Here is a 25,516-nt window from a genome sequence, read left to right as displayed (position 1 = left end):
ACCTACTAGTTCTGTGAACCTGAGTTGGTTTACAGTGTCAGATATATATATACAGGCATAAAGCCCTTCATAGAGGAGGAGACTAGTTTTTATTTTGTCCCTTTAAGATCCCAAATCTGTGCTCTGTCCAGTTCCCACAGTTCTCTTCTGAGAAGAGATCTCTGTTAAATGCTGCCATCACTAGTACCATTTTCCATGCCATCTGATTTGCCAGACTACTTGTGTTCATGCAAGATTATTCTCACAGATTTATCAAAGAAGAGAGCCATTATGTGCTGTCAGTAAGAGAAAGTATGGGTATTGTTAGGTGATAGAATCGCTGTAGTACCTAGAGAGCAAAATGATCAGATGTAGAATTCCCTCCATGAAATGGTAGTTTAGTGCTCTTAAAGTTCTGTAATATCACTGCTTAGCTGTATGAATTTCCAAAAGTTTGTGAAAGTTACAGTTTCTGTTTGCTGCTAAACTGTTTTTCAGGTCCCAAAGGCAAGCAGCTTGAAGGAACAGAATGTCCCCTCCATGTAGTCCATCCACCTACTGGTGAGGAATTTGCACTAGGCTGTGGAGTCTGCAGAAATGCACATACTTTTTAGTCCATAATTCTTTTGTTTGCCAGAAACAAAGCTGCTGTCATCCCATAAGTGTCTTGAATTCAATATAAACCACAATTGGAAAGAGTATGGGACCATTTCTTAATCCAGGGAAAGGAAAATGAGAGCGCGAGAAGGATGCCAAATACCTTGTACATAATCCTTGCTATGGGAAACTGACATTTATGACTCAAGAAATAAAATCTTGTGAGGTGTTTGCATGTGGCCATTACGCGCATCAGCTACGAAGCATTGGACACTTACAAATAAATAACTGCTATCAAAGAAGCATTCAAGGCTCTGTTTCCATGGACTCCAAATGATGCTGGATATCAGATGAAGAAAAAGTTGATTATTGTATACTGACTTTTTTGTAATCCTGTACAATTGTAACTGCATCACGGGTAGGGGGTGGAAAACAGAAGTATTCTGGTTTATTTCTTAGACTGTTATTTAAAATAAAAAGTGTTAGGAAGGCATAAATGTAACCAGTATCACACTGTATATATATAAGATCAATGTTTGTCCTGTATAAGAATTACTAAATTGTAAACAGCAGTTTCATTTAAACTTCTGGGTTATGTTTGAGCCTGAAATTTTAATGAAGTGCAATACTGAGTGTGCCTCATATCTTGCAGCTGTAAACATAATGGAATGTATATGTCAATAAAGCCGCTGTACATTTTTATACAGTGAAAGTCTAATGAATTTGTAATGCCTTTCTTTTGAAGCAACAAAAATATGTCTTTTCACAAATGTTGAAACAATATCAGAATTTTATTTCAGCTTTCACGAAGTTAGAAAACAATTGCTTTTGTTGTCCATTTTGACATGGCTTTAAAGGCTCCATGGAGCACAGGTTGGGAACCGCTGCTGTAGATTGTAGCCCACACTTTAAAGAGCTGTCTATTTAAGGCTTTCTCATGGGACACAATTGCAGGACAATGATTCCATGTTAACTACCAAGGCTGTCTTCTGTAGAATCCATAGATTTGCAGTTTGATGAGGTATTGGAATTCTCTGGCTGAGAATTCTAATTGCCCTTCCCTAAACTACAAACTCCAGGAGTCCATAGGAAGTGAAGGCAGCTAAAGTGGAATCATAGCACTATAAATGGGTAACATAAAATAGCCCTAAATAGAGCCATTGATTCAACATCTTGGGGAGCTTGCTTGAAATTCAGAGCCACCAGTTGCCATTTACTAATTGACTACTAATTGACTGGTAACATTTTGTGGGCCACCAGTTTCCCAATCCTGTTGTAGAAGGAATCTTTCAAAAGACATAATGTCTTTTTAAACACAATTCTTGGATATTATTTCTTGTCTTCTTCCATGTCCAATTCTTCCTTTTAACTTGAGGATCAAAATCACATTTGCTTTCCTGGACAGACACATAACTTTAACAGACTTGCCATGTTATGATGGCCTTCATATTCAGATACTGGGGACCCAGGATTGGTAAACCAACTTATGAGTTGATTTGAAATATAGCCAGCATGGTATAGTGGTTTGAGTGTAGGACTGCAACGCTGGAGACTAGGATTCAAATCCCTGCTCAGCCATGGAAATCCACTGGGTGATTTTGGGCAAGTCACACTCAACCTCAGAGAATCCTGTTCTTAGGGTTGTCACAAGTCTGAAATGACTTGAAGGCACACAACACCACAACAGTTTCTTGAGTAATATAACAAAAGTAAGAATAATAGTATGTTTTTAACAGTAGTGGTTTTCCTGAATGTAACTTTTCCTTTTGGTAGAAGGTTTCAGCAGTCATAGATGCCATGGTTTGTACTGCAAAATTATGCTGAATAAGAATATTATGTACCAAACCAAGCCTACCCAAGAAACCTTGCTGCCTAAGAGACAAATAGTGTTCCTCCCCTCATTTCAAGGTGCAAAATACCACAATCCAGGCAAGTCATTCTGCAAAATGATGAAAAAATTCCACCAGTTCCTGTGCCCCATTCTCGCAAGTACAAATAAAATAATAAAGGAATCAACATATCTGTGTTTGATCAGAACACCATCTTGGCTAGAAGTCTATGATACAAATTCATTTATATCAAGGCAGGTCACTGGGATTCCAGCCTTGTGGCGTTGTGATAGCCACAACTGGATCAAAATAAGGCTATGAATAAGCAAGGGAGTATATATTATTTATAAGGCATTCAATTGCATAATAATCAAATGAGTATGCTTGAAATGCTTATTCAGTGTGCACTCCAAAATGTCTGCATGTTGTTAGGAGTGGAATAGGCTCACGAAACTTAGGTCACCGGGCATTAAGTCAAATGAACATGGAAAGAGTGATTATGGAAATTCTGCAGGAATTCAATGCTAAAAATTGTTTTTTAAAACACATGGGGTTCATAAAAGATTCAGTAGACCAGTGGTTCTCAACCTTCCTAATGCAGCAACCTTTAATACAGCTCCTCATGTTATGGTGACCCCCAACCATAGAGGAGCAGTGTCTCGGTTCCTAAGACCATTGGAAATATGTGTTTTGCAATGGTTTTAGGCAACCCCTGTGAAAAGGTCGTTCAACCTCCAAAGGAGTCGCGGCCCACAGGTTGAGAACTGCTGCAGTAAACATTATTAAAAAGCTGCACAGAGACAGATTTGAATATAGGAATCATTACCAATGTAGGAAACTATTTTAATAGATTCAAAACAGCTCTTAAGGCTCCAAGAAGAACACCAAACTGTAAGTAGTATCCCAGAATCACTACTTCTTCCCAAGGGACACAAGACACCTTTACTTGACACTAGTGCAATATTCCCTCCAGACTTGCTAGGGCATGTTGGCTAACTTGGAGTGTCTAACCAGTCACGAGTCTTGGGTTTGCAGTTTGTCTGTTTCTCACTGTGCCATGAGAACCCATCAGAGACCTGTGTTGCTGGCTTGCTTCACCCCTACCCCTTCTCACCAAAACCAGATAATAAACCCAGGCTTTATTCTCCAGGTAGCCACATGGTTTTTGAGGAGGAAAAAAGACAGAGAATCAGCTTCCTGCCAGGTCCCTGCCTCACTCACTGCTCACTGTCTAGTGGGTTGTTTCCTCCCGTGTCAGCTGAAATAGCAAAATTTTTAAATATAAATGGTTAAAATCAAGGTGAGTAGCAATATCTCAATACTTAGAATCTCATATTTAGGGTTCTCATATTTAGAATCATCCATTTAATGTTAAATCTGAAACTTGTAATCAGTCTCATTTTCTGAAACACCAATATCAGCGCTTTCATTTTATCCTTCCTTTTTTAAAGCACCTTTGTTCACACCTCAAAATTTCAAACAACCCACTTTATTATTACTGAATGTAAAGTAGCCACTGAGGAGCAAAGAAACTTCAAAAGGAGAGCAGAACGACTTGCAATTAATTTCAGTGTATTGCTAGAGGTTTCTATTTGGATAATGGTTTCTTATCAGACTACATATCATAATTGCCTTATCAACTGACAGGTGTGTTCTCAGCATCAGTTTTGCCAAATGTGTTAGTAATGTAACTGTCTTTCTGCATTTAATTTCTTGTTGTTCTCACTGTCTACAAACTCCAACCCAAGATTACTGTATATAAACCTGAAATCCTGGATGACACTCCATATATCCGACGAAGCAGGTTGTTGTCTGCAAATGTGCATGCACTAATAAAGTTGTTTTAAGAGGCTCCGGCGCTGTTTGGTGGGATTGAGATGAGCCATTTAACATTTCAATTTAGTTCTTGATTTGGTGTAGTTTGAAAGAGAGAACATCTGATAGGCAAAAAGCAGAGGAGACAGATGGTCTTCCAAACCAATACAGTAAAGTTTCAGGGGAGAGATGTCTTCTGCAAGTCTCTAAGTTCCTTTCCCAGATTGAGTCCTAAGTGTGCTTAGAAACAAAGCCCAAATAGCATTAATTGAAGATTATCGTAAGCATTTTATTCATCAATAAACTATTAATAAAATATCAGTTATTGAGACAATATTTCACAATCTAATATTTTGGTTTTATTTGTTAGCCCTATTTTCAGAAAAGGAAACAAAACCATTCTCACCAAAGACAGTTTGGCTACTCCTTTTAAGCGTGGTCCATGCCATGCTTAAAATTATATTCAGCATTACCCACAATTTATATTTTTGTCTTGGCTTCTGGACGGAAACCATTTTAAACACATTTAGTATCAACCTATTGTTTTAGTATCTTTTCATTTCATAGTGTTGTGTTTTATCATCCGTTTTTGGTTATATACGTTTGATGTCCCACGCTTTGGTAGAAAGGGCATTATGAAGGGTAGTTGTTGCAATGTGGCCACGTGGCAATAATTACGTAATTAACCACGTAATTAAAAGACATCACTAGTTGGATGACTGCAAAATTAAAAGGATGGAGACATCTATTCCCCTCTATGTTGGGGAGAATTGCTCTTGTGGAAATGTTTATTGCCCCTCACCTTCTTTGTTTTATTCCAAATGATATCCTTCAACCCTGAGAATTAAAAAGTGGCAAAAATTGATTAATTCATATATTTTCAATAATTAAAAAAAAACCCTCATTTTCCTCAATCTATCAAATTCCTTCCTTCAAACATGTATCTTCCTTCTAAACCTTAGGATGAGCAAGGTTCAGCCTAGCCTCCATAGCAGCAAATACCTCAGATCTCACTGCCTGCAAGTATCTTGGTTGTTATTAATATGCTTCCTTTCTACCTGTATCATAAACTATAGTAGTAATAATACACTAATAATACACAATATTAATATTATTTTATTAATATTATCATAAGTATCAATAATACATTGATATAAATAATAATAATAATAATAATAATAGTATCCCACGTTTTCTACCTGTATAATAATAATAATAATAATAAAGATACACTAATAATAATAATAATAATAATAATAGGTCTGCAAAGGTGCCACTGCAAGCAATGCACCTCTTCAGCCACTCTCGCTGGCCGTAAAGCGCGCCTCACTTTCTCTTCTTCTTCTACTCCTTTTGCGACAGGCCAGAAGAGCGCTAGCATCGAAAACAATCCGGAATTGTCGCCCGCGGACAAAAGCGCCCGAACCCCTAGAGCCCTCTCCTGAGTGATCTCCGCGGGAGGGGCGGGGCTGGGAGGAGGAGCAAGGGAAGAGCCTCCCTCCTTTCCCGCGCATGCGCCCTGAGGGCCAGCGCCGTCGCAGCGCGCCAGGGGCCGGGGCCGCCATTTTGCCTCCGACGCTTTCCTCGGAGGAGGAGGAGCAGGAGGAGGTCGTTCTTCCCTTGTGCAGCTGGAGCTGTGGGCGACCCATGAGGAGGAAGGAGCCCCGGCTGAAGGGAAGCGCCCCAGGTGAGCCCTCAAGGAGACGGATCATAGACAGACACAGACACACCCTCTCATTCCCTCCTCCTTCCCTCCCCTCGCCCGCGTTTCAGGGCTCTGTCCTCCCGTTTCCTAGCACCCTTCCTGCCTGCCTTCCTTCCTTCCTTCCTTCCTTCCTTCTTTCTTTCCTTCCTTCTTTCCTTCCTTCTTTCCTCCCTCCCTTCCTTCTTTCCTTCCTTTCTTCCTTCTTTTCTTTCTTTCCTTCCTTATTTCCTCCCTCCCTCCCTTCGTTCCTTCCTTCTTTCCTTCCTTCCTTTCTTCCTTCTTTTCTTTCTTTCCTTCCTTCTTTCCTCCCTCCCTCCCTTCGTTCCTTCCTTCTTTCCTTCCTTCCTTTCTTCCTTCTTTTCTTTCTTTCCTTCCTTCTTTCCTCCTTCCCTTCCTTCCTTTCTTCCTTCTTTCTTTCCTTCCTTCTTTCCTCCCTCCCTCCTTTCGTTCCTTCCCTTCCTTCCTTCTCTCTTCCCTTCGTTCCTTCGTTCCTTCCTTCCTTCTTTTCTTTCTTTCCTTCCTTCTTTCCTCCCTCCCTCCCTCCCTCCCTCCCTTCGTTCCTTCCTTCCCTTCCTTCCTTCTCTCTTTCCTTCCTTCCTTCCCTCCCTTCCTTCTCTCTCTCTCTCTTTCCTTCCTTCCTTTCTTCCTTCTTTTCTTTCTTTCCTTCCTTTTTTCCTCCCTACCTCCCTTCGTTCCTTCCTTCTCTCTTCCCTTCCTTCCTTCGTTCCTTCCTTCCCTTCCTTCTCTCTTTCCTTTCTTCCTTCTTTTCTTTCTTTCCTCCCTCCCTCCCTCCCTTCCTTCTCTCTTTCCTTCCTTCCCTTCCTTCCTTCCTTCCTTCCTTCTTTTCTTTTCTTTCTTTCCTCCCTCCCTCCCTCTCTTCGTTCCTTCCTTCCCTTCCTTCCTTCCTTCCTTCCTTCCTTCCTTCTTTTCTTTCTTTCTTTCCTTCCTTCCTCCCTTGGGTTCTGAAAGACTGTTGTGGCAAGAAGTAGGTCTACTCTTATCATTCTCCTGTTAGCCACCTTTGAGCCCACTGCATTGGGAGACATGGGGTTGTTGTTGTTGTTGTTGTTGTTGTTGTTGTTACTTAGGTAGAGAGGAGGGAATATCATTATTATTAGTGCCTTGTTATTTATAGGGTAGAAAAGTGGGATATTATTAGTAATAATATTGTATTATAAATATCATTAGTCTATTGGTAGAAAGGTGGGGTATTATTATTAGTGTGTTGTTATTATAAATACAGTATAATTGTATTATTATTAGTTTATTATAGTAGAAAGGTGAGATATTATTACTGTGTAGGAAGAAACTTGGGATATTGTTATTATTAGTGTATTGTTATTATATAGGTAGAAAGGTGGGGTATTATTATTAATAATACTGTATTGTATTATAAGTATTAGTGTATTATTATTATTATTTATATTGGCAGAAAATTGGGATATTGTTATTATTACTATATAGGTAGAAAAGTGGAATATTATTAGTGTATTATTGTATAAGTAGAATGGCTGGATATTATTAGTGTATTGTTATTAATATATATTTAGAAGAGTGGGATATTAACGACAGCAACAACAATAATAATGTATTATAAATATTATTAGTGTCTTATTATTAGTTAATTATACCAGTAGAAAGGTGGGATATTATTATTATTAGTGTTGTAATATAGCTGGATATTATTGTATTGTTATTAATATATGGGATTTTAATACTACTAATAATAATAATATTGTAGGGTATTAGTATATTATATTATATTATATTGGTAGGAAGGTGGGATATTATAATATAATAATAACCTGCCTTTCTACCTTGATAGGGATTCAAGGGTATAGAAACCCTCTAAACCACTACAGAGATTCAAGGATTGAAATGCTATTGTAATAAGATGCCCTCAGTATCTGCTGGGCTTTCATTCCAGGGCTCCCTTTGGATACCAAAATCCATGGATGCTCATGTCCCATTAAATGCAGTGGCAGAGTAAAATAGTATTCCTTATATTTTAAAAAATGGCAAAATCAAGGTTTGCTTTTTTGGAATTTATATATTTTTAAAATACTTTCAAGCCATGGATGCTTGAAGCCATGGATAAAAAAAAGTCTGTGGATACAGAGGGCTGACTGTAATACTGCTATTATACATTATTACTATTATATAGGAATAAAACCATCATCATCATCTTGTACAGCTGCACCTGAGACCCAGCATGCTCAGTCTCCCTGCCCTCCCATCTCTCCTGTTTTCACCTGCCCACCCAACCCTTCACATTGCAAATATGCTTTGCAAAGGCATGCCTCTCTCATTTGTGGGTCTTTCTGTCTATGTGGCCATGTCCTAGAAGAGTTTATTCCTGCCATTTCACCAGCATCTGTGGCATCTGGCATCTTCAGAGAATGCTGGCACGGAAGAGAGTTGAAGATATATATATATTTATATGTGTATACACACACACACACACACACACACACACACACACAAAACTCTCTTCCATGCCAGCATTCTCTGAAGATGCCAGATGCCACAGATGTTGGTGATACGTCAGGAATAAATTCTTCTAGGACATGGCCACATAGACCGAAAGACCCACAAAAGACTAAGGATGCCAGCCATGGAAGCCTTTGACTTCCCATGCCTGTCTCTGAAGGAGGACAGATAGATTGAAGATGCTAGGTATTACTCCCCTTTCCCTGTGCATCCTCTCCCTACCTTCACCCCCACTGTATACCAGAGCCTGAGATTGTATTGTTTTCTTCTTTTCACTTGGACACCCAAATCAAGAGTTAGATTGTTTCTCTTCGGTGTTGCCCCCAATTCAGGCATAGCTTGTGTGAGGGCCGTTGTTGTATGTTGTATTCTATTAATATGGTTGCTTTCCTCAAAGAATGTGCTAGAGCTTTTACGACACTTCTGTCAATCGCACCTACATCACCTCCCTTTCCCTGTATAGTGGGTTCCCCCCCCCCCACTACAGTGGGTCACTTATCTATGATGTGCAATGCCTGTGCCACCTGTACATGCTATGTATTGTTGTCAGTGGCATCTTGTGCGGGGCTTGAATCATATTAGGATGTGGAAGGATATTAACGCTTGAGACTCCAGTTGCAATTTTAGAAATATCCAGTTGTGTGTCTGGATGGCAATCCAGAGAATGTCCTCAAATGTGGGCTCCTTCTGGGAACTTATTTTTTCTGACAGCCATAGAAACACTGGAGGTTGTTCATATGTCTATCCAAGAAGAAGAATTGAAGTGTAGTAAATCTGCATTATTTTACGATACAGACTGGTTCTTACAATTCTCAAGGCTCTGGAGTAACCCAAACTAATTTAAAGTCTCTTTAATGTTTTTCCCCTCCTTTGTCTTCTGACTGTACAGCCAAAAGTAATTTTAACAGAATACAACAAATAACTGTTTGTCTTGTTTCTATGTAACAGGTCTGTTCAGTGTAAACAGTACTGAACATTTATCCCTCATTGGCAGAGCTGGCACTTATGTATCCAAAACATAAACAAAGGGCTGGTTTATTTCTCTTTACAGTTGATGGACTGATTTCTGTGTTTCTGAGTATGACTGTGTTAGAACTAGTTTATTTAGGTTATGTTCTAACATGGAATTTGGGAGTTAGGAAGATCAAAAGAAGCAGTGTATATATGTTTATTTTAAATAACTAAGCATGGAAATGTAAAATAACAGCCAAAATTTTCAGCTGGTATTATTTCAGCCAGTGCTTCAGATTTTATGTGCTGACAAATGGCTTCTTGGGGTGGAGCAGAGGATGGATTTGTGAGACAGATCTCACAAACTATGCTGATCCACTGATGTCGGAGGTAGATAACCTGGTATGAGCAAGTATGCTTAATGTTTGAATTATTAACAGTGAATTTGGCTGGTTTAATCTATACAGTCCCAAATCATGCTAACCAAAGCATGATGGTTTTGCTGTGAAAATAGCGTATTAAGATACTTGATCCCATATGCAGATATATCATAAAGATCAGTATGCGAACTGTGTTTATCGTATCTTCCACTGTTTATCATTATTTTGCGTTCATAAATGACAAATATATCCTCAGTGTTATACAAACAGTATTACAAAAAGAAGTCTCTAATCTGGAAAAAAAATATGAACATTTGCAATTTTTTTCTCCTTTAGATTTTGTTTTATGTGGTGAGAATTAAAAAAAAGGAGGCAATAATGTCTGATTTTGGGGAAATGGGTTTCTGATCTATGGAAAATGTATCTTGAAAATGTTTTTGCCTGAACAGAATGAAACGAGGAAGAAAAAACAGTAAAGCTGGCAGTCAGTTCTCAGAAGAGGAGAATACAGTTGGTGGCAAAAACCTGAAAATCCCAGATGAAGAATCTGTAAGCGATATTGAGAGCATTGAATGGGGGAACCTCATCCCGGAGGTGGTTCTGCACATATTCCAGTATTTGCCTCTCCTTGATCGCGCGCATGCCTCACAAGTCTGCCGCAGGTGGAACCAAGTGTTTCATATGCCAGAGCTCTGGAGACGTTTCGAGTTTGAACTGAATCAGCCAGCTACATCTTACCTAAAGGCTACCCATCCAGAGCTTATCAAGCAAATTATCAAAAGGCATTCCAATCATCTGCAGTATGTCAGCTTCAAGGTAACTAATTTAAGTTTTAAAAACAAATTAACTTAAATGCTTTGTAAATTGCCGGTTCTGTTCCAGCTCAACATACGTGTGGTAGCCCTGAGGAGATACCTGCATGCTGCATTATTAAGCATACTGCTTAATAAAAAAATTAAATTAGATTGTGGTGTTGAATTGTATTAAATATATATTTTAAGTGGCTTAAACTATTTTAAAGCCATTATTACAGTACCTCGTCTTTGGTAGAGAGATATTTGGTATTATCAAGGAAAATGAAGACTACACAAAGGTATTAATTTTAAAAATCTGAAATATATTTTGGTACTTGATAATACACCTTGCTGAGACTGGGTCCGATTAATCTAATTTATTCACATTTTTAAATGCACCTCACCTCATTCTGAACCTTTATGTTGTTATATTGTTACCTCAAACAGACACTGAATATTGAAATTTAAACCAGACATGGAAAATCTGCATTCAGAACTGATGTTTGATTTTTGTGCTGTTTGATTTTGTTTTGTTTGCACTAATCCAGCAGACTGGTTTATATTGCTATGGTAGTTTTAACATGAAAAATATTCTACTTGAAAATGCTAGCTGGTTCCAGGGTAGTAAAAATCAATTCAGACAAGTAACATTCCAACTTCAAACGAAACAACAAAACTGTGTTGGGAAAGCAAAGACACCTGTACATTTTGTTCTGAGCAGAAAGAATAGCAGGCAAGCAGGAAGAAGTGCTTTGTGTTGCAGGGATTTAGAGTAACTATTGACATTTAAGCACAAAGATGGTTTTTTCTCCCATTGTGACTGTCGTAGTCCTAGTTGACTGGTAGCGACATTTTCTGAACAGACATTTTCTACCGTTCCTCCTGAATCAATGCATTGCAAAGGCTTCTTCTTTCAGCTGTTGCATTACACTTGTAGAATAAATTACTTAGATTTGCAATGACTTCTGATCATCTACTGTTTATATATATATATATATATATATATATATATATATATATATAGATATATTTACCCACCTTCCCTCTGTGTCATACATTTCTAGAGAAGGACTCAGGAATAAAGTTTGGTTGCTGTGAAGAAGCAGAATGGGAAACCATTCTAATCATAGTATGAACATTAGGTTTCATGCATGGACTGCAAATGGAAGATACCTCTTTTAATATATGGACCCAGAAGGTTCTCAAACTTCCAGAAACTGTTCTGGAAAGTTTATGTTATGCATGAAGCATGCTTCTGTTTCACACTTGGTATTTTCTGGGAACAAGTTGTTTATTACTACCTTTCATCCAGTTCATGGTGCTAGACTTGCAAGTTTGTGTTTATAGTTTGCTAAACCTTTTACTGTTTATCACCCTCTTATGTCTGAGTTATACTAACGAAGTTTAGGCTACAAGGGCATTATCTTGCTTGAATCTTCATTTATTTATAAATAGTAGAGCATTTGTTCTTGGGGATACACTTGCTGAGATGCTGTTTCCGTACTCCTCGTTGCTTCTCAACAAAAAGTCTAACTGCTTTATCACACTGGTGGGCAAATGGGATTTAAAGTAGAATTTAACTAGAGAAAACCAGAAAACGTCGTGTGATATACTTCAGGCATTTCCTGGTTTTCTCTAGTTTAACTCTCATTTAAATCCTGTTTGCCCACTGGTGTGATAAAGCAGTAAAAGGAATTAATATGTTGCCTTAAGAGTCCTAATGAGGCTTGGAAAGATGTACTTCAGGATGAGTAGGGATTCTCTGTGTATTTTGTGTCCTTTATTGGGTGGTTTGGATAATGACGGAGTTGAGAAGACACCAAGAGGACAGTATTAACAGATCTCAGTGTGTGGTCAGACATGCTATGGTGAATCAGAGAATCCTGAGGATTCCACCCAAACTTGAACCTGTGGAAAGGGAGACTTTACCAAATGCAAGTCTCTGCTTTCATGCTCTGAGCTGGCACAGGGACAAGCAGATGTACACCTGATGGACATTTTGTGGTTGGAGTTTCTGGCAACCCTCATATGCAGACGAGGTCAGTACAGTTCCATCTCTATTTTTCATTCACTTGAGATGGAGTAGGAAATCAAGGAGACATGAAGAACAAGTTATACCCCCATGTGGGTTTTGACTTTGGACTTACTTTTTATTGTATGGGAACTACCATCCCACTCGCCACGTCCTCTAGGTATAAGGATGAAGGGTTATTGTCCTTGTGCCACCAATCTTTGATAGGCCACCAAGGCCAGGCAAAAATGTATTGACTCATGACCACCATTGTTCATATAACACAAGGGAAGATGTGGCATACATGTTTCATGTGACCACCAAGGCCATTTTTTAGCATCCCAAGGACCCAAAACATTTATTTATTGTGTGTGTCACCCCAATATCTTTTTATTCCCACTAGGATGCAGTTTTATCCTATGGGGATGGGAAGGCAGGGATATTTCAAGACAAAGGGAGGACTTCCTTAATAGGATGTATTGGGGGGGAAATGCTGCTCCTGGGTCTAAAACCAGTTCACTCCCACACATGGCAAAACTGCCTTTTGTGCTTCTTGGGAGTGTTGAGTGGCCATTTCAGAGGGATACGTTTTTAAGGATTATTTTGTTTAAAGGCTGGGTAGGGACTGCTCTCTGACGTTCCTTGGAGATTCAGTGCAGTTTCTTAACCTCTGACAGTTGTCCACCCTTGATATAAAACATCTTGGTGTTTTGGGAAAATACGTGCTATCTGTCAGCTGCCAATAGTAACTGGCACCTGGGATTTTGATACTGTGTTGCCGTGTGTAATCTGTTAAACTCACAGATTACCATGGAACTTTTAAAAAAGCTAAAAGAGATGTAACATCTTGGTCATAGGAAATAGTAACCCAAATAAATTCCAGCCATGGCCATACATCTTTAGACACAGTGGATCTGTCACATTTGTCTGATATTTAATAAAAAGCACACACTATATTTGCATCTTATAGAGTTATTTCAGAAGCTTTTCCAATTATTTAATTGAAATCCATGAACAAGGGTCATATTTTAATAACAGATTTAATTGTTTATATGCATGTACTCTATGAAGACCAAACCAAAAGCGTGTATGATCTAAAATGATAGATAAGGGAGGAAAGAATATGTGATGGTTTTAATTATATGTACTATCATTTATTATAATAATTTATTGCGTTATTCCAACCACAAAACTTGAGTTCTGAAGATTGGTTTAAAAGAAATAAGAGATGTGGCTTGGGAGACAGTTTCGGGCATAAGGTACAGTAGGACAGAAAGGATAGTGTTGTTTTAGGGAGCAGGAGGCCCTTCAGTAACTCTGGTGCCACAACAAACTACAATTCCCAGAATTCCTTAGCCTGGAGCCATGGCAGGTAAAATGGTGTCGAGCTGGATTATTTCTGCAGAGAGGATGCAGCCTGGATATGTGATGGAAAATCCTGATTGAACAGAAGGGATTTTGCTGGATGGAAGATAAGCTGCAAAATTTCATCTCTTGTGTCTTCCTAAAAGTTAACAATGATTGGATCATCTCCTAGTTGATATTCAAAATCATTTGTATGTCAAAATGGAGAAACTTTTCCCATCTGACTCTTCATAGCCAGAATAAAAGTGAATAATAATGCTTTATTCCCTTCAGTCACTTTATGTCCGTTACATAGTGGATCATAGATATGTTTTTGAAAATACATAGAATGTTTTCATTTTCTGGAGGGATGTTTGCATCAATGGAGTCTTTATTTCTTTTAAAGGTGGACAGTAGCAAGGAATCAGCTGAAGCAGCTTGTGATATCTTATCGCAGCTTGTGAACTGTTCTTTAAAAACACTAGGACTAATTTCAACAGCTCGACCAAGCTTCATGGATTTACCAAAGGTATAAATCATACTGAAAACTAATGCTCGAAAAGTTCAAGAGATTAAACTAATAAATTATGAATGTCTGATCTGCTGTCTATCATTGTAACTGCCGCAATAAGCTTTGCTCTATTTCTGGTGATCATGGTCCAGATATTTCAGAGCTGCAGTGGGTTCCCATGGTATGGTCCTATTACTTTTTCTTTCAGTCTGTTCCTTTTCATGCCAAGGGTAAACTTACCTTGCAAATCTTGCTGTGCTTGCATTTACAAAGTCATCTAATGCTTTTCGCAGAAACTAAACTCACTTCCCCTTACTGCCTGGAGTCCCAGGTAGCAAATTCATGTTCCTCTCTCCTGGTATTTCTCACTAGCTGCTTTCATTATGCTTGTAGGTACCTGAAGAGAAAGAAGAAAAAGAAACATTATGGTATAATTGTTTCAGCATGTGCATGTCTTCTTGTTTATCCCTCATGCAGAGAAAGAGAGAGAGAGAGAGACTTTGGGGTGCGACAGACAAGCGGCTCTGTGCCGCCCGTTTTTGCCCCGCATCGTTGCTGCAGCAAGCAAAAGGCATGGCAACGATGCACTCCCTTTTGGGAGCAAAAACGGCAACCAAAAGCAGCTTCCTGGAAGGGGTGCAATTGGAGCACTCATGCGCCCAATCGCATCACTTCCAGCCAGTGCAGTTTGGGTGGGGCCATGCCATGATGGCACCAGCAGTGTGCGGTAGGGCTTGGCAGCGTGCAGACACTCTGCATTCCCAAGTCCTAAAATCGGCCCCAGACCGCTGCTTTCAGCCAGTCTGTACCAGGCCTATATTTAGATGCAGTGACGAACTGATTTATTGTTTCATGAACTATCCAGCAGCTTCTGTGCTCCCCAGCCCTTTTCTGGCAAGTCTGTGAGGTTAAAAAGTCTTCACTTAAATTTTAAATTAGTCATAGTTAAGACTAATTTAACTGACCTGGATTTTGCATGCCAAGCTGCAGTTGGCTGTAAAGCAAAAGCTTGTAATCTTGAGGCTTATTCGGCAAGGGGGCGGGGAGATAAAAGACCAAAGTTTGTTCTTGGAATTATAAACCATAGTTTGTCACTGCTTCCCAGAGTACGGTAAGCTAGGGCTGCTTCATAGTGCTGCGTTCCGTTGGCTGTGGACAGACAGTGGCTGTTGCTTTACTGTCCTTAGGATACCAGAACTAACATAGGCCATTCTCCTCTCCTTTCTGTTTATCTTTGTAAACAGTGAATGCAGTGTTTTGAGTAAACAAGGAAGAAAACTCACTGTACGGGAAAGTCACATGTGCTGTTCTAAAACCTTTGAAAAATAATAAACTTTCAAAGATACCCTTGTATCTCTGTTGCTCCATTCTCTTTGTTCTCCTGCCATGGCCTCTCTTCCATAAACCATTTTCTTTTAGCTTTTTTTTCCCCTTGGAACTTTCTCTGATCTTTTTCTCAGGCTCAGTCTACTCAGTGTAGAAAATTTGAACATCTACAACTCTGAATATGCTCATACAGATGTGTAATAGCAATTATTGCCAACATTAATTTGTTTCTTACAGAAGTAGGTATTTTAATGTAATCTCTTCCAATATTACATAGATGTAGGAAACCTTTCAGTTCCTAAGTCAAGTTATCATGAAATAACTTTGTCAATGTAGAAAAGTTATCTGTCCATGAGTGTTTCCAGAGCTCTTCCTAAGACAGAGCAAATGAAAGTTATAACTAGCATTTATAAAAGGAACAACTCAAATTAGGTAATTCACAGAATGAGGTTTGATTTATATTTCTGTATAAGTGTTGTAATTGGTATATGGTGCTGTAGGAGATTCCATATGAGACTCATTTTTTTTGTGTGAATGTGCAGCACACCCTTTTTACTTTTACAAAAATACTAGCAATAATGATGTGGTGGTTCATCTGAAGACTGAAAAATGTAACTGATTCTTAAACATATTGTTTAACTCTGAGTTATGTTGTTTGAATGGCATTTGAGTTGTAGATTGGCAGTTACTGAGCAAGGCCATCCACCATTGTGCTAGTCTGGATATTTTTCTCATGTAAACTGATCCTGAGCTTGCTGGACAAAAATGGGATTAGGTGCATCAGACTTTGTGAAACTTGCTCATACTTTTGGAGACAAAACCAGTCCCTACTTTCATTAAGCCATAACTCAGTGCATTTTATTGGCTCTGCATTATGCAGTCAGTGTCATGCTTGTGTGAAGATCTGGATTTGTCAGTCTACCAGGAGCTTGGTTATCTGAGCTGTACTCTTTAGGAGAGGCCTAAAAAATCTAAAGTACTTGTCCAAATTTTCTGCTGTGGATGAAATATATTCTGTATTGGGTCTTAGGTTTCACTCTTTGGTTTTACTGTTCTCTTTCTACAGTCACACTTCATTTCTGCACTGACCGTGGTATTTGTAAACTCCAAATCCCTTTCTTCACTTAAGATAGATGATACACCAGTAGATGATCCGTCTCTAAAGGTACTAGTGGCTAATAACAGTGATACCCTGAAACTGTTAAAGATGAGCAGCTGTCCTCATGTTTCTCCAGCAGGTGAGCTTGCTGTCAGAATTATCTCTTGTGTTACTATCTTCACACAGCCAGACTGATCAGATATCTGCTGCAACTGTATTTTCTGGCCAAGAAACTTCAGAAGTTTGCACATTTTTGAAGACAACATACTTAATTGTATCAGAATTGTATGATTACATATAGTATACATTATGCTAGGTAATAATGCTGTTACTTATAATGTGGACTTTGAACTTGCAGTTTACGAAACGAAGATAGGTACTTTCAAACTGGGCAACTGTGTATTTAGGAACTGAATGTAGATTTAATAACATTAAATTAATTACTTGTAACTTCCAATAAATTATAGTAATTTCAAACAAGATTCAAAACCTGCTCGTGTTTAATTTTTTTCCATTGTAATCAATGGAAATTTAAAAGGCTTGCTTGGCTTGGATTGCATTGCTTGGGTTGGAAGGCATTCATTTATTCAGCATTAGGGGGCAATGTATGCTTTGCAGGTCCATACTCAAGTTTCTACCAATCAGGCCTCTGGTAACATTATATTTATGTGTTCTGGACACAGTGAAATTGAGTTTGTACAGAAATCATGAGACACATATATAACTTCCTGTTGCATAAACATTTTAGTTGAAATGCAGTTTGCTTGGCTTTGCCTTTACAAAATATAAGCATGCAGTAGTGCAGATTAATCATTTGTATAAATGCCCTGATTATTTTTCAATGATTTATTTATGTTGTGATTATAATTTTGAGTATAATGTGAGTAATATCTATAGTAGCAGAAAGACAGAATAGACATTTAATTATAGAATAATAAATTGTGAATGAATTTGTTCCCCTCATGCTTCTTTCTTCTCTTACATCTTCTCCATCTTCCAAATTGAGATAGTAGACTGCTTAGTCTCAAGTAGAGTAGAGCCATAGAATCGGTGAAACTTACTTAAATGTTGACTTGCCAAATTAGCTCTTCTTTAGTTAGGACAAACATTAGGTTTTCAGCCAGGAGATATCTTACTTTTAAGAGTACTGTCTGACTAGTTTGATTAGGGATTTTCCCTGTCAATTGGGAAGGGTATCTTTTAAGTACTTTTTCTGACAGTGTCTCTTGTTGTATTTTTCCCTTCTATGAATGAATGGGGAACAATGGAAGGAGTGTAGTACCTTAGTGTTTTCTTGTCCTAACTACTTATATGTGTCACTCCAGCAATTTATCTAAATGGTTCAGCCAATATGTCACTGCTTTAATGACTTCCACAACACATGGCCTATATTTTAACAAATAATTTATCTGAATCAAATGCTCCATTAAAATCAGTCTTAATTTTAGACAGTGGAAAAATACAAACTTTTAAAAACTAATTTCAGGGCTACCATTCTCTTTGTTTCTATATCTTCTTCTTATCTTTGTTAGCAAAGCTTGGGGAAATTGTATAACATAGAGAACACATACTGTATTATTAAGACATTGTTTGCTAGCAATCCAGGTCACTTTGTCAACTCAATTAAACTCCTTTCTCAAACTGGTGCCTTATAGAAGTACTAGACTGGTAACCTGTCATTGTCAGACAGTATGACTGTCATTGGGTATTATTTTTCAGCACCCTGTTTGTGAAGCATGATTGTATCACTTGATTTTTATTTCCAAAACACCTAGTTTATGTATTTAAGATTAAGGAACACTTTCCATTTAAGGGCAAAACCTTTCCTTTCTATGACAGGTTGGATGTGAACTCACATTCTGATATTTCATTTTCTTTTTTTAGGTATCCTCTGTGTGGCTGATCAGTGTCATGGTTTACGTGAATTGGCATTGAACTACCATCTGCTAAGTGATGAGCTCCTCCTTGCTTTGTCTTCTGAAAAACATGTCAGATTAGAACATTTGCGCATTGATGTAGTCAGTGAGAATCCAGGACAGACACACTTCCACACAATTGAGAAGAGCAGCTGGGATGCTTTTATCAGACATTCTCCCAAAGTGAACTTAGTCATGTATTTTTTCTTATATGAAGAAGAGTTCGATCCATTCTTTCGTTATGAAATTCCAGTCACTCATCTTTATTTTGGAAGATCAGTCAGCAAAGATGTACTTGGCCGGGTTGGAATGACATGCCCTCGCTTAGTTGAACTAGTGGTGTGTGCCAATGGATTACGGCCACTGGATGAAGAACTGATTCGCATTGCAGAACATTGTAAAAACCTGTCAGCTGTTGGCCTTGGGGAGTGTGAAGTCTCCTGCAGTGCCTTTGTTGAATTTGTGAAGATGTGTGGTGGCCGCTTGTCTCAGCTGTCTATCATGGAAGAAGTCTTGATTCCTGACCAGAAGTACAGTTTGGAGCAGATTCATTGGGAAGTGTCGAAACATCTTGGTAGAGTTTGGTTTCCAGACATGATGCCTACATGGTAGACTCTCAAAAGAAAGGAGGGCTTGTGGAGCAGTGTCTTCTATTTTGAGCATACCATACTGCAAATTAATCATATAAGCTATTTGTGTCCTAGACAACATGTATTATTTAATGCTGGTTTCTAAAATCCAGGTTATCAGGGGAATCTGAGGATATTCTGAAGCACTTGCCTGTATACAACATTTTATCGTTTGCTCTTTTTCCATTGAGATGCCCTAAATATAGGTAGAAATCAGTTCATTTATTCAGATACTCAAGTTCCATATTCATAAACGGTTTTAAACTGCACTTTGGTTTTAGGTACTACGACTGAAGTGGCTGACTGAAATTCAGTTTGCAAGGCTTGGATGATGACTTATTTTGTCGACTCCTAGAAACACTAAAAATACATGAGTTGAAGAATAATCAGCAGATTAGACTGCAAATCGTCTGTAGGTTGTAAATGTTTTGATATTAAAATTACAAAGACAGCAATACAGTAATGTAGTTCAACATATTGTATATAAAATGTGTTTTATCTGCTGTTTATTAAATTGCTCTGGAGACTAGAATACGTAGTTGTGTGTAAATTACTAGCCTCAAGTTCCTTTTCTCTTTGTAGTTTTTAAAATGGAAAATTGACATTTGTAGAATGTTAATATTTCTATATAAACCTGTTTTAAGGTATTACTAAAGCTCAGGTAGCTAAAGTATTCTGGTACAAGTATGCTGTAATTTGGTGACATTCTGGGAGAAGTGCTTATTTTCCTCTTACACTGTTTTGCAACATTGCTTTTATGAGTGTTGCATATGTTCTCCAGTAAAGGAAGCCAAGCTTTTGTACACAAATATTAAAAAAAAAAAGGTGGATTGTAGTGTAAATGAAAAAGTAATGACTCCATGAATCCTTTGGCAGCTTAGAATAGCAGGCGGCAGGTAAGGTGGGAAGCTGCTATTGTTATGCTTGGGCAGCTCATGTTTTTATATTCAGTGGTAGGAGAGTTTGGCCACTTCTGTATTTTATTTTCTGGAGAGTTCCTTCACTTAAAGGCAAGGGGTTTGTGTATGTATTTGTGCTGATGGGGTGGGGATAACAACTTGATGTTATAGGAAGAAAGACATTGCTGAAAAGCCATTTTGCATATGCACAAAATCATCTAAAATCTAGCAAACATATTCAGGGGGGTAGCTAAGTTGGCCATAACACAAAATTCAACAAAATCCACAAAACAGTAATAACCACAACAAAGGAACATTTAACAAGAGAGAGATAATGGAATGGGACTTAATTCTGAGGTTTTACCTCCAGCAAAGGTGAATGCTTCCATTTGGACTACAGTTGGCAAGTTTTAACTGTACAGCACCAAGAGGTTTTTCCAGATGTAACAGTACAGAGACGTTTGAGAAATTCAATGTTTTCTGCCTACGTTAGCCTTGCATAGGACAAGAAATAGCCTTGATCTCAACAGAAGTTACAGTGCTGCTGTTCATAGATTTGGGATTTTATTGCCTGTGTTTCACTTACTCTTTGTCCCCACATGATCAAGAAGCGAAATGGTTTCTGCCTTTGGTGATATTCCTCCAGGATCTCTTAACTGAGTAGAGAAGTAAATCTGAGACAAAATGAGAAGTAAATCTGGAGCAAAATGTAGGCCTGTGACTTTAACACAGTCACTTTTCCTCTGTATGATTTTTAATATATTGACTTGGTGAAGAAGTCAATGAAGCTTTGAAAGATAGCATGATGTATTTTGTACTATGTGTTTGGACCAATAAAGGTATCAGTGTTTGAGGATTTTGTATTTTGTTGTGTCTTCTTCTCAAATCGAAGAACCACCATATAACTTCCTGGCAATGATCAGGGTAAAAAGAAGTGTTAGACTAGTCCATTGGTTTGAAGATGAGTTTGTTCTTTGAGCAACAGGTTTTCCCCAGCTGAATGGTAAACCTTTTGAGATTCCTCTCAGCTTAAAAGCAAATTTTTGAGCTGTGTAATGTTGCTTTAAAAAAAATTATTGGCTGCTTATTGGTTTATAGTTAAAAAAAATACTTAATTTTAGAAAAGGCTGCGATGTAGCACTCTTGTAGCTAGAAAATGTAATTTTTCTATACCAAATGTAGAGGTAAGAACAAGTTATTCAAGTGCCAGAGTATATTGCTGAGGAAACTGCTTAATGGGCTAAACATGAAAATAGCATGTTTTTGTACAACTCCGATTGAAAATTATTTTGAGTAAGCAGATTTTCTTTGAATGTGTTTATTGTAGCACCGTAATGTCCTTTCAATTTGCAGATGTGTTTGGTGTATGTTCCCATTTTTTAAGAGAGACACTAAATTAAGTCCTGTTGTTTCCATGACTTTATGTTTGTATATTACAAAAAATACTATTGTGATAGCCGATATAGATTAAGTAGTGTGACTGCTCGCCTTTTTGTTGCTTAGGTTATAAGACTGTAGATGTGGGAAGACCTTTCACAATGAGTTGACCCAGTTTCTTAAATTGTTGCCCTTCCAACCAAAAGTTGATTAAATTACATCAGAGCTGAGAAAAACCTCTCCCACATAACAGTTTGGAATAATGAGCACAAGGAGGGTGTTTTTATGAGTTTGTAATAGGTCCTGGAGACCAGGGTTCAATTCCTGGCTTGGCCATGAAACCCACTGGGTGACCTGAGGTTGAGAGAGTATGAGGATGGCAATGGCAAACCCTCTCTGAAGAAACGTACCAAGAAAAACCCATTATAGGTTTGCCTTAGGCTCGTCCTATATCGGAAACATCTTGAAAGTACACAACAACAAACAATAAACACATTAAAACAATCAACCCATCTTTTAAACTTCATAATTTATTTTAAAACCATATAGATAAGGCTTCTGGAAGAGATTGGTCTTTAATGCTGTTTTAAGTTCATACAGTGTGTTCAGCTGCTGAATCTGTTCCAGCAAGTTGTAGAATAGTCATGGGGTGGCTGAAGAAAAGGTCCTCCAGCTGACAGTTGCCAATGTAGTCCTGGCTGATTGGAGTAAATGCCCGCCAGAGTGTATAGACAGGATTATATGGGGCGAAGCAATCCTGTACGTAACCTGGACCCAAACCACATAGACACTAAATCATCTGAAGCCAAACTGGATAGTTTTACCATATCTTGGAGGAAATAATCCATCACAGAATAAAGTCCCAGATCAAGGTAGCATAAACTCATCTTTCACATATGTTCTCACTGCCTAGTGGTTAAACTATATCCTGTGGTCTAAGTCATACAAATTTGATGGCAGCCTTGTTAATTTTTTTAAAAAACTTATATTGAAGCAATCAAAAGAGGCACACTTCTTTCTTCAAAGCCAACAATAAGCAGGAACAGTCCAGGCAGCTTGGCAGCATGGCGTTTATATGCCACGTGCTCCCATGCTGCTTGGAAGTTGAGCAGCCACCCAGACGTGGGTGGCATGAAGATGCTGCAGCAGCATGGCATTTACATGTCACACGCTGCCCCAGTGTCTGAAAGCCAGCCCATCTGTTTTGCCCAAAGCAGAGGATGGGATAGTGATCTTCACTCTGCCTGTTGCATGTAATGATGGGAAGATCAACATGCAGTGATCACACGATTAGACCCGAGAGCAGGCTTAAATCAAGTGAATTCTTACATCAATTTGACACTATGTACAGTATGTAAAACAACCAGCTAGTGATATATGATATGATCAGAGAGCTCATTGCCCCTTTTTATGCAGAGAAAACGAGCCCCAGAGATAGTTAAGTGAGAAGAGTCATGTGCAGGGGACTTTTCACCTGAAAGAGTTAATAGTGCAATAAAGGCGTGTGTGAAACACACATTAAATGTAAATGCCTGTTTATAAAAAACCCAAATTATACAAAATTTAATAAACAAGAAGTTGGTTCTTAAAAGTAAGCAACTGACATTTATTTTCAGGTTTATGGCACAAAAGATAATACCGTAGAAGTCAATTCATTGATACTAGCATGAAAAACAATTCCAGTGACGGCAAAAAATGGTTGGCAGTCAACAGGAAAAACGTTTTTAAAATGAAAGGTTGCAAAAGCCTAGTAATTCAGTACTTGTGACTCATCTGGGTGCCTACGGTGAGTAATTACCCCCTGGGTTGAGAGCAGAAATGGGACTGGCTGGGCAGCTGCCACAGTATTGCCTTGTGCAGTGAGCAATCCTATGGCAACAGCACTTGTGGCTTTCTCCTCTAAAGCCAGTTCACATGGCTCAGCTATCTAAGAACCAATTACTCTTCTCCTAAGAATCAGTGTGTTTCTGGCAAGAGTCTTAGCCTTTAGCCATCACGTTTTCTTCAACTAGGAAGTGGGAAACCAGATGTGGGGCCAATATTTTATACCTGCAAGAGATGCTCAAACTTTACATTGTGCATCTACCCACATTTCATAGCTATTTGGTTTGCTGCCCAGTCATTCTAAGGTAAGATTGTGGCACTATGTATGTATCCAATGCAGAACATCTTAAGAAGGCTTACATCCCCAGTGCATGATATTCCAAATATAGATTCCTAACAGCCACACACCTTCAGTTATGAATTCTAATAACTGTGGTCCCTAAATAATATTAGTGAGATAAACCAGTCCATCTTCTACTACAGAGACAAAACTTCTTTAGGTTTTTCATTTACATTGGAGTGGCAACTACAGCTGATCTGGGGACTAGTTTTCTGTTCTTGAAACCTTCTGAATGCTACACACACTGCCAAAGGAGGGGGGGAAAGACACCCAAGAGGTCTGTATATCCATCACTGGCTTTGAAAGCAGGTATTTCATGTTAAAATGGGAGAGGAGGGCTGCAATTTATTTAAAGTAAGAATTACTGCTCCTCTAGGCTTCCAAGAGATGCAATTCACCCGTTTTTGGTCAGAAGAGCAGTTCTGAAAGTCTGGAATGATCAAGGGGTTCAAAAAACAACTTTTTTGTGCCACACTTTGAACACCCCTGACTACATGATTGTCACTATTATTTTCAATGATACACCACTTGAAAGTCACTGTTTCAACATACTGAGATATGCCATCTTTGTTCTGACTTTCTCAGCTGACTGAATGCTCTTGTAGACCTACAGGATTAGAGTAGGAAATGGGCTAAAATGAAAACAGAAACTTGTCAACATGTGGAAAATCATCAGTTCAGAAGACTGCCATCCTGGATTTAAATGCAACCAGTATGGCCATGCTTGTTAGGGAGAATGGGTGTTATCTGCCATATCTGCAGTCTACCAGACTGGGAACGACTGCAGTATTCTCATATAAAGAGGCACAGGACCATGTCTTGATGAAGTACACCTATCAAAAACATGTGAATTTTATTTTTTGTACACCACCCACCAAAAATTGATTCCAGGGAGTTTATCCCAAAGAATATTTAGAAAAAAAATGGGGCAAGTACAAATTGTGTTTAAAAAAACCCCTCATGTTCTCCTTCAACATGAGGTAAGACAGTTTAGTTCACATGAATTCAACTTGTCCGAGAATTATTCCAGTACTGATAGAAATCCAGATGCCTACAATTGCTGCTTTCCACATCACCCTGAAAGAATTTCATGGCCTATCTTCAGCAAAATGAGGTACTAACACTTGCAGGTTAAACATCATGCCTAAACTTTGTGGCATTTGAGACAGGCAATGGGGTTTCTTCATAGGCTATTTTCACGTAAGGATACTTCATGGGCAAAAACCAATAGTCTAGATTGTAAAAGAGGTAAAACTGATGGTCCAAAACCACTTTGTCAAATATTCTCAAGAGGTTTATGAAGAATTCTTTGAGTGAATGAACAGGTTCAAATGGAAAGTAGAAGTTCCTAATAGCAACAGCTAGTGTTTTGTTTCCATGTTGCCCAAATATAGTTGTTTCATTCCCCAAACAAGTGGGCTCTCCACTAAAGAGGGTAATGGTGGTGTAATTAGTTTGTATCTTCTTGAAGATGGCCCCAAGTTCAGCCAGTTTTTGATATGTCCGTTGTACAAACTTGGCGCATTCGTAAGGCTCAAACCACGCTCTAGCATTTTCATCCGGGCTATCTTTGACGGTCCATGTCTCGTAGTAAATGCCAGTGTCATTGTCATATTTCACCCACTTTGCCATTTCATTAAATATTGTTCCTGTAAGAAAGCAAAAATAACTACATTACTCTGCTTAGATTTGTATAGTAT

At 38.5% G+C, this 25,516-nt stretch overlaps 3 protein-coding genes across 5 annotated transcripts in view; 2 read left to right on the top strand and 1 right to left on the bottom strand.

Moving 5' to 3' along the window:
* The window catches only part of MYCBP2 (MYC binding protein 2), a 178,281-nt gene extending 176,993 nt beyond the window's left edge, over window positions 1-1,288 (top strand). For both annotated transcript variants that reach the window (XM_089511145.1, XM_089511144.1), the window contains one exon: window positions 478-1,288. In XM_089511145.1, the coding sequence (XP_089367271.1) occupies window positions 478-593 (116 nt within the window). In that variant the 3' untranslated portion in view covers window positions 594-1,288. The remainder of the gene's footprint in view (window positions 1-477) is intronic.
* Window positions 1,289-5,781: 4,493 nt separating this feature from the next.
* Window positions 5,782-21,128, top strand: FBXL3 (F-box and leucine rich repeat protein 3). The gene is made up of 5 exons (XM_089511143.1): window positions 5,782-5,907; window positions 10,196-10,562; window positions 14,302-14,424; window positions 16,799-16,970; window positions 18,716-21,128. Exons 2-5 carry the CDS (start codon window positions 10,197-10,199, stop codon window positions 19,357-19,359), a joined length of 1,305 nt encoding a protein of 434 aa, XP_089367269.1. The 5' UTR covers window positions 5,782-5,907; window position 10,196; the 3' UTR covers window positions 19,360-21,128.
* A 1,036-nt stretch (window positions 21,129-22,164) lies between these two features.
* CLN5 (CLN5 lysosomal BMP synthase) overlaps window positions 22,165-25,516 on the bottom strand; it is a 105,372-nt gene continuing 102,020 nt past the window's right edge. For both annotated transcript variants that reach the window (XM_089511140.1, XM_089511139.1), the window contains one exon: window positions 22,165-25,465. In XM_089511140.1, the coding sequence (XP_089367266.1) occupies window positions 24,948-25,465 (518 nt within the window). In that variant the 3' untranslated portion in view covers window positions 22,165-24,947. The remainder of the gene's footprint in view (window positions 25,466-25,516) is intronic.

This window comes from Sceloporus occidentalis, unplaced genomic scaffold (assembly GCF_023333645.1).
Source record: "Sceloporus occidentalis isolate IW3139 unplaced genomic scaffold, rSceOcc1.0.p SCAF_2, whole genome shotgun sequence".
Taxonomy (NCBI): Eukaryota; Metazoa; Chordata; class Lepidosauria; order Squamata; family Phrynosomatidae; genus Sceloporus; species Sceloporus occidentalis.
The sequence above is the reverse complement of the archived record's forward strand: the minus strand, read 5'-3'. Positions and strand labels throughout refer to the sequence as shown.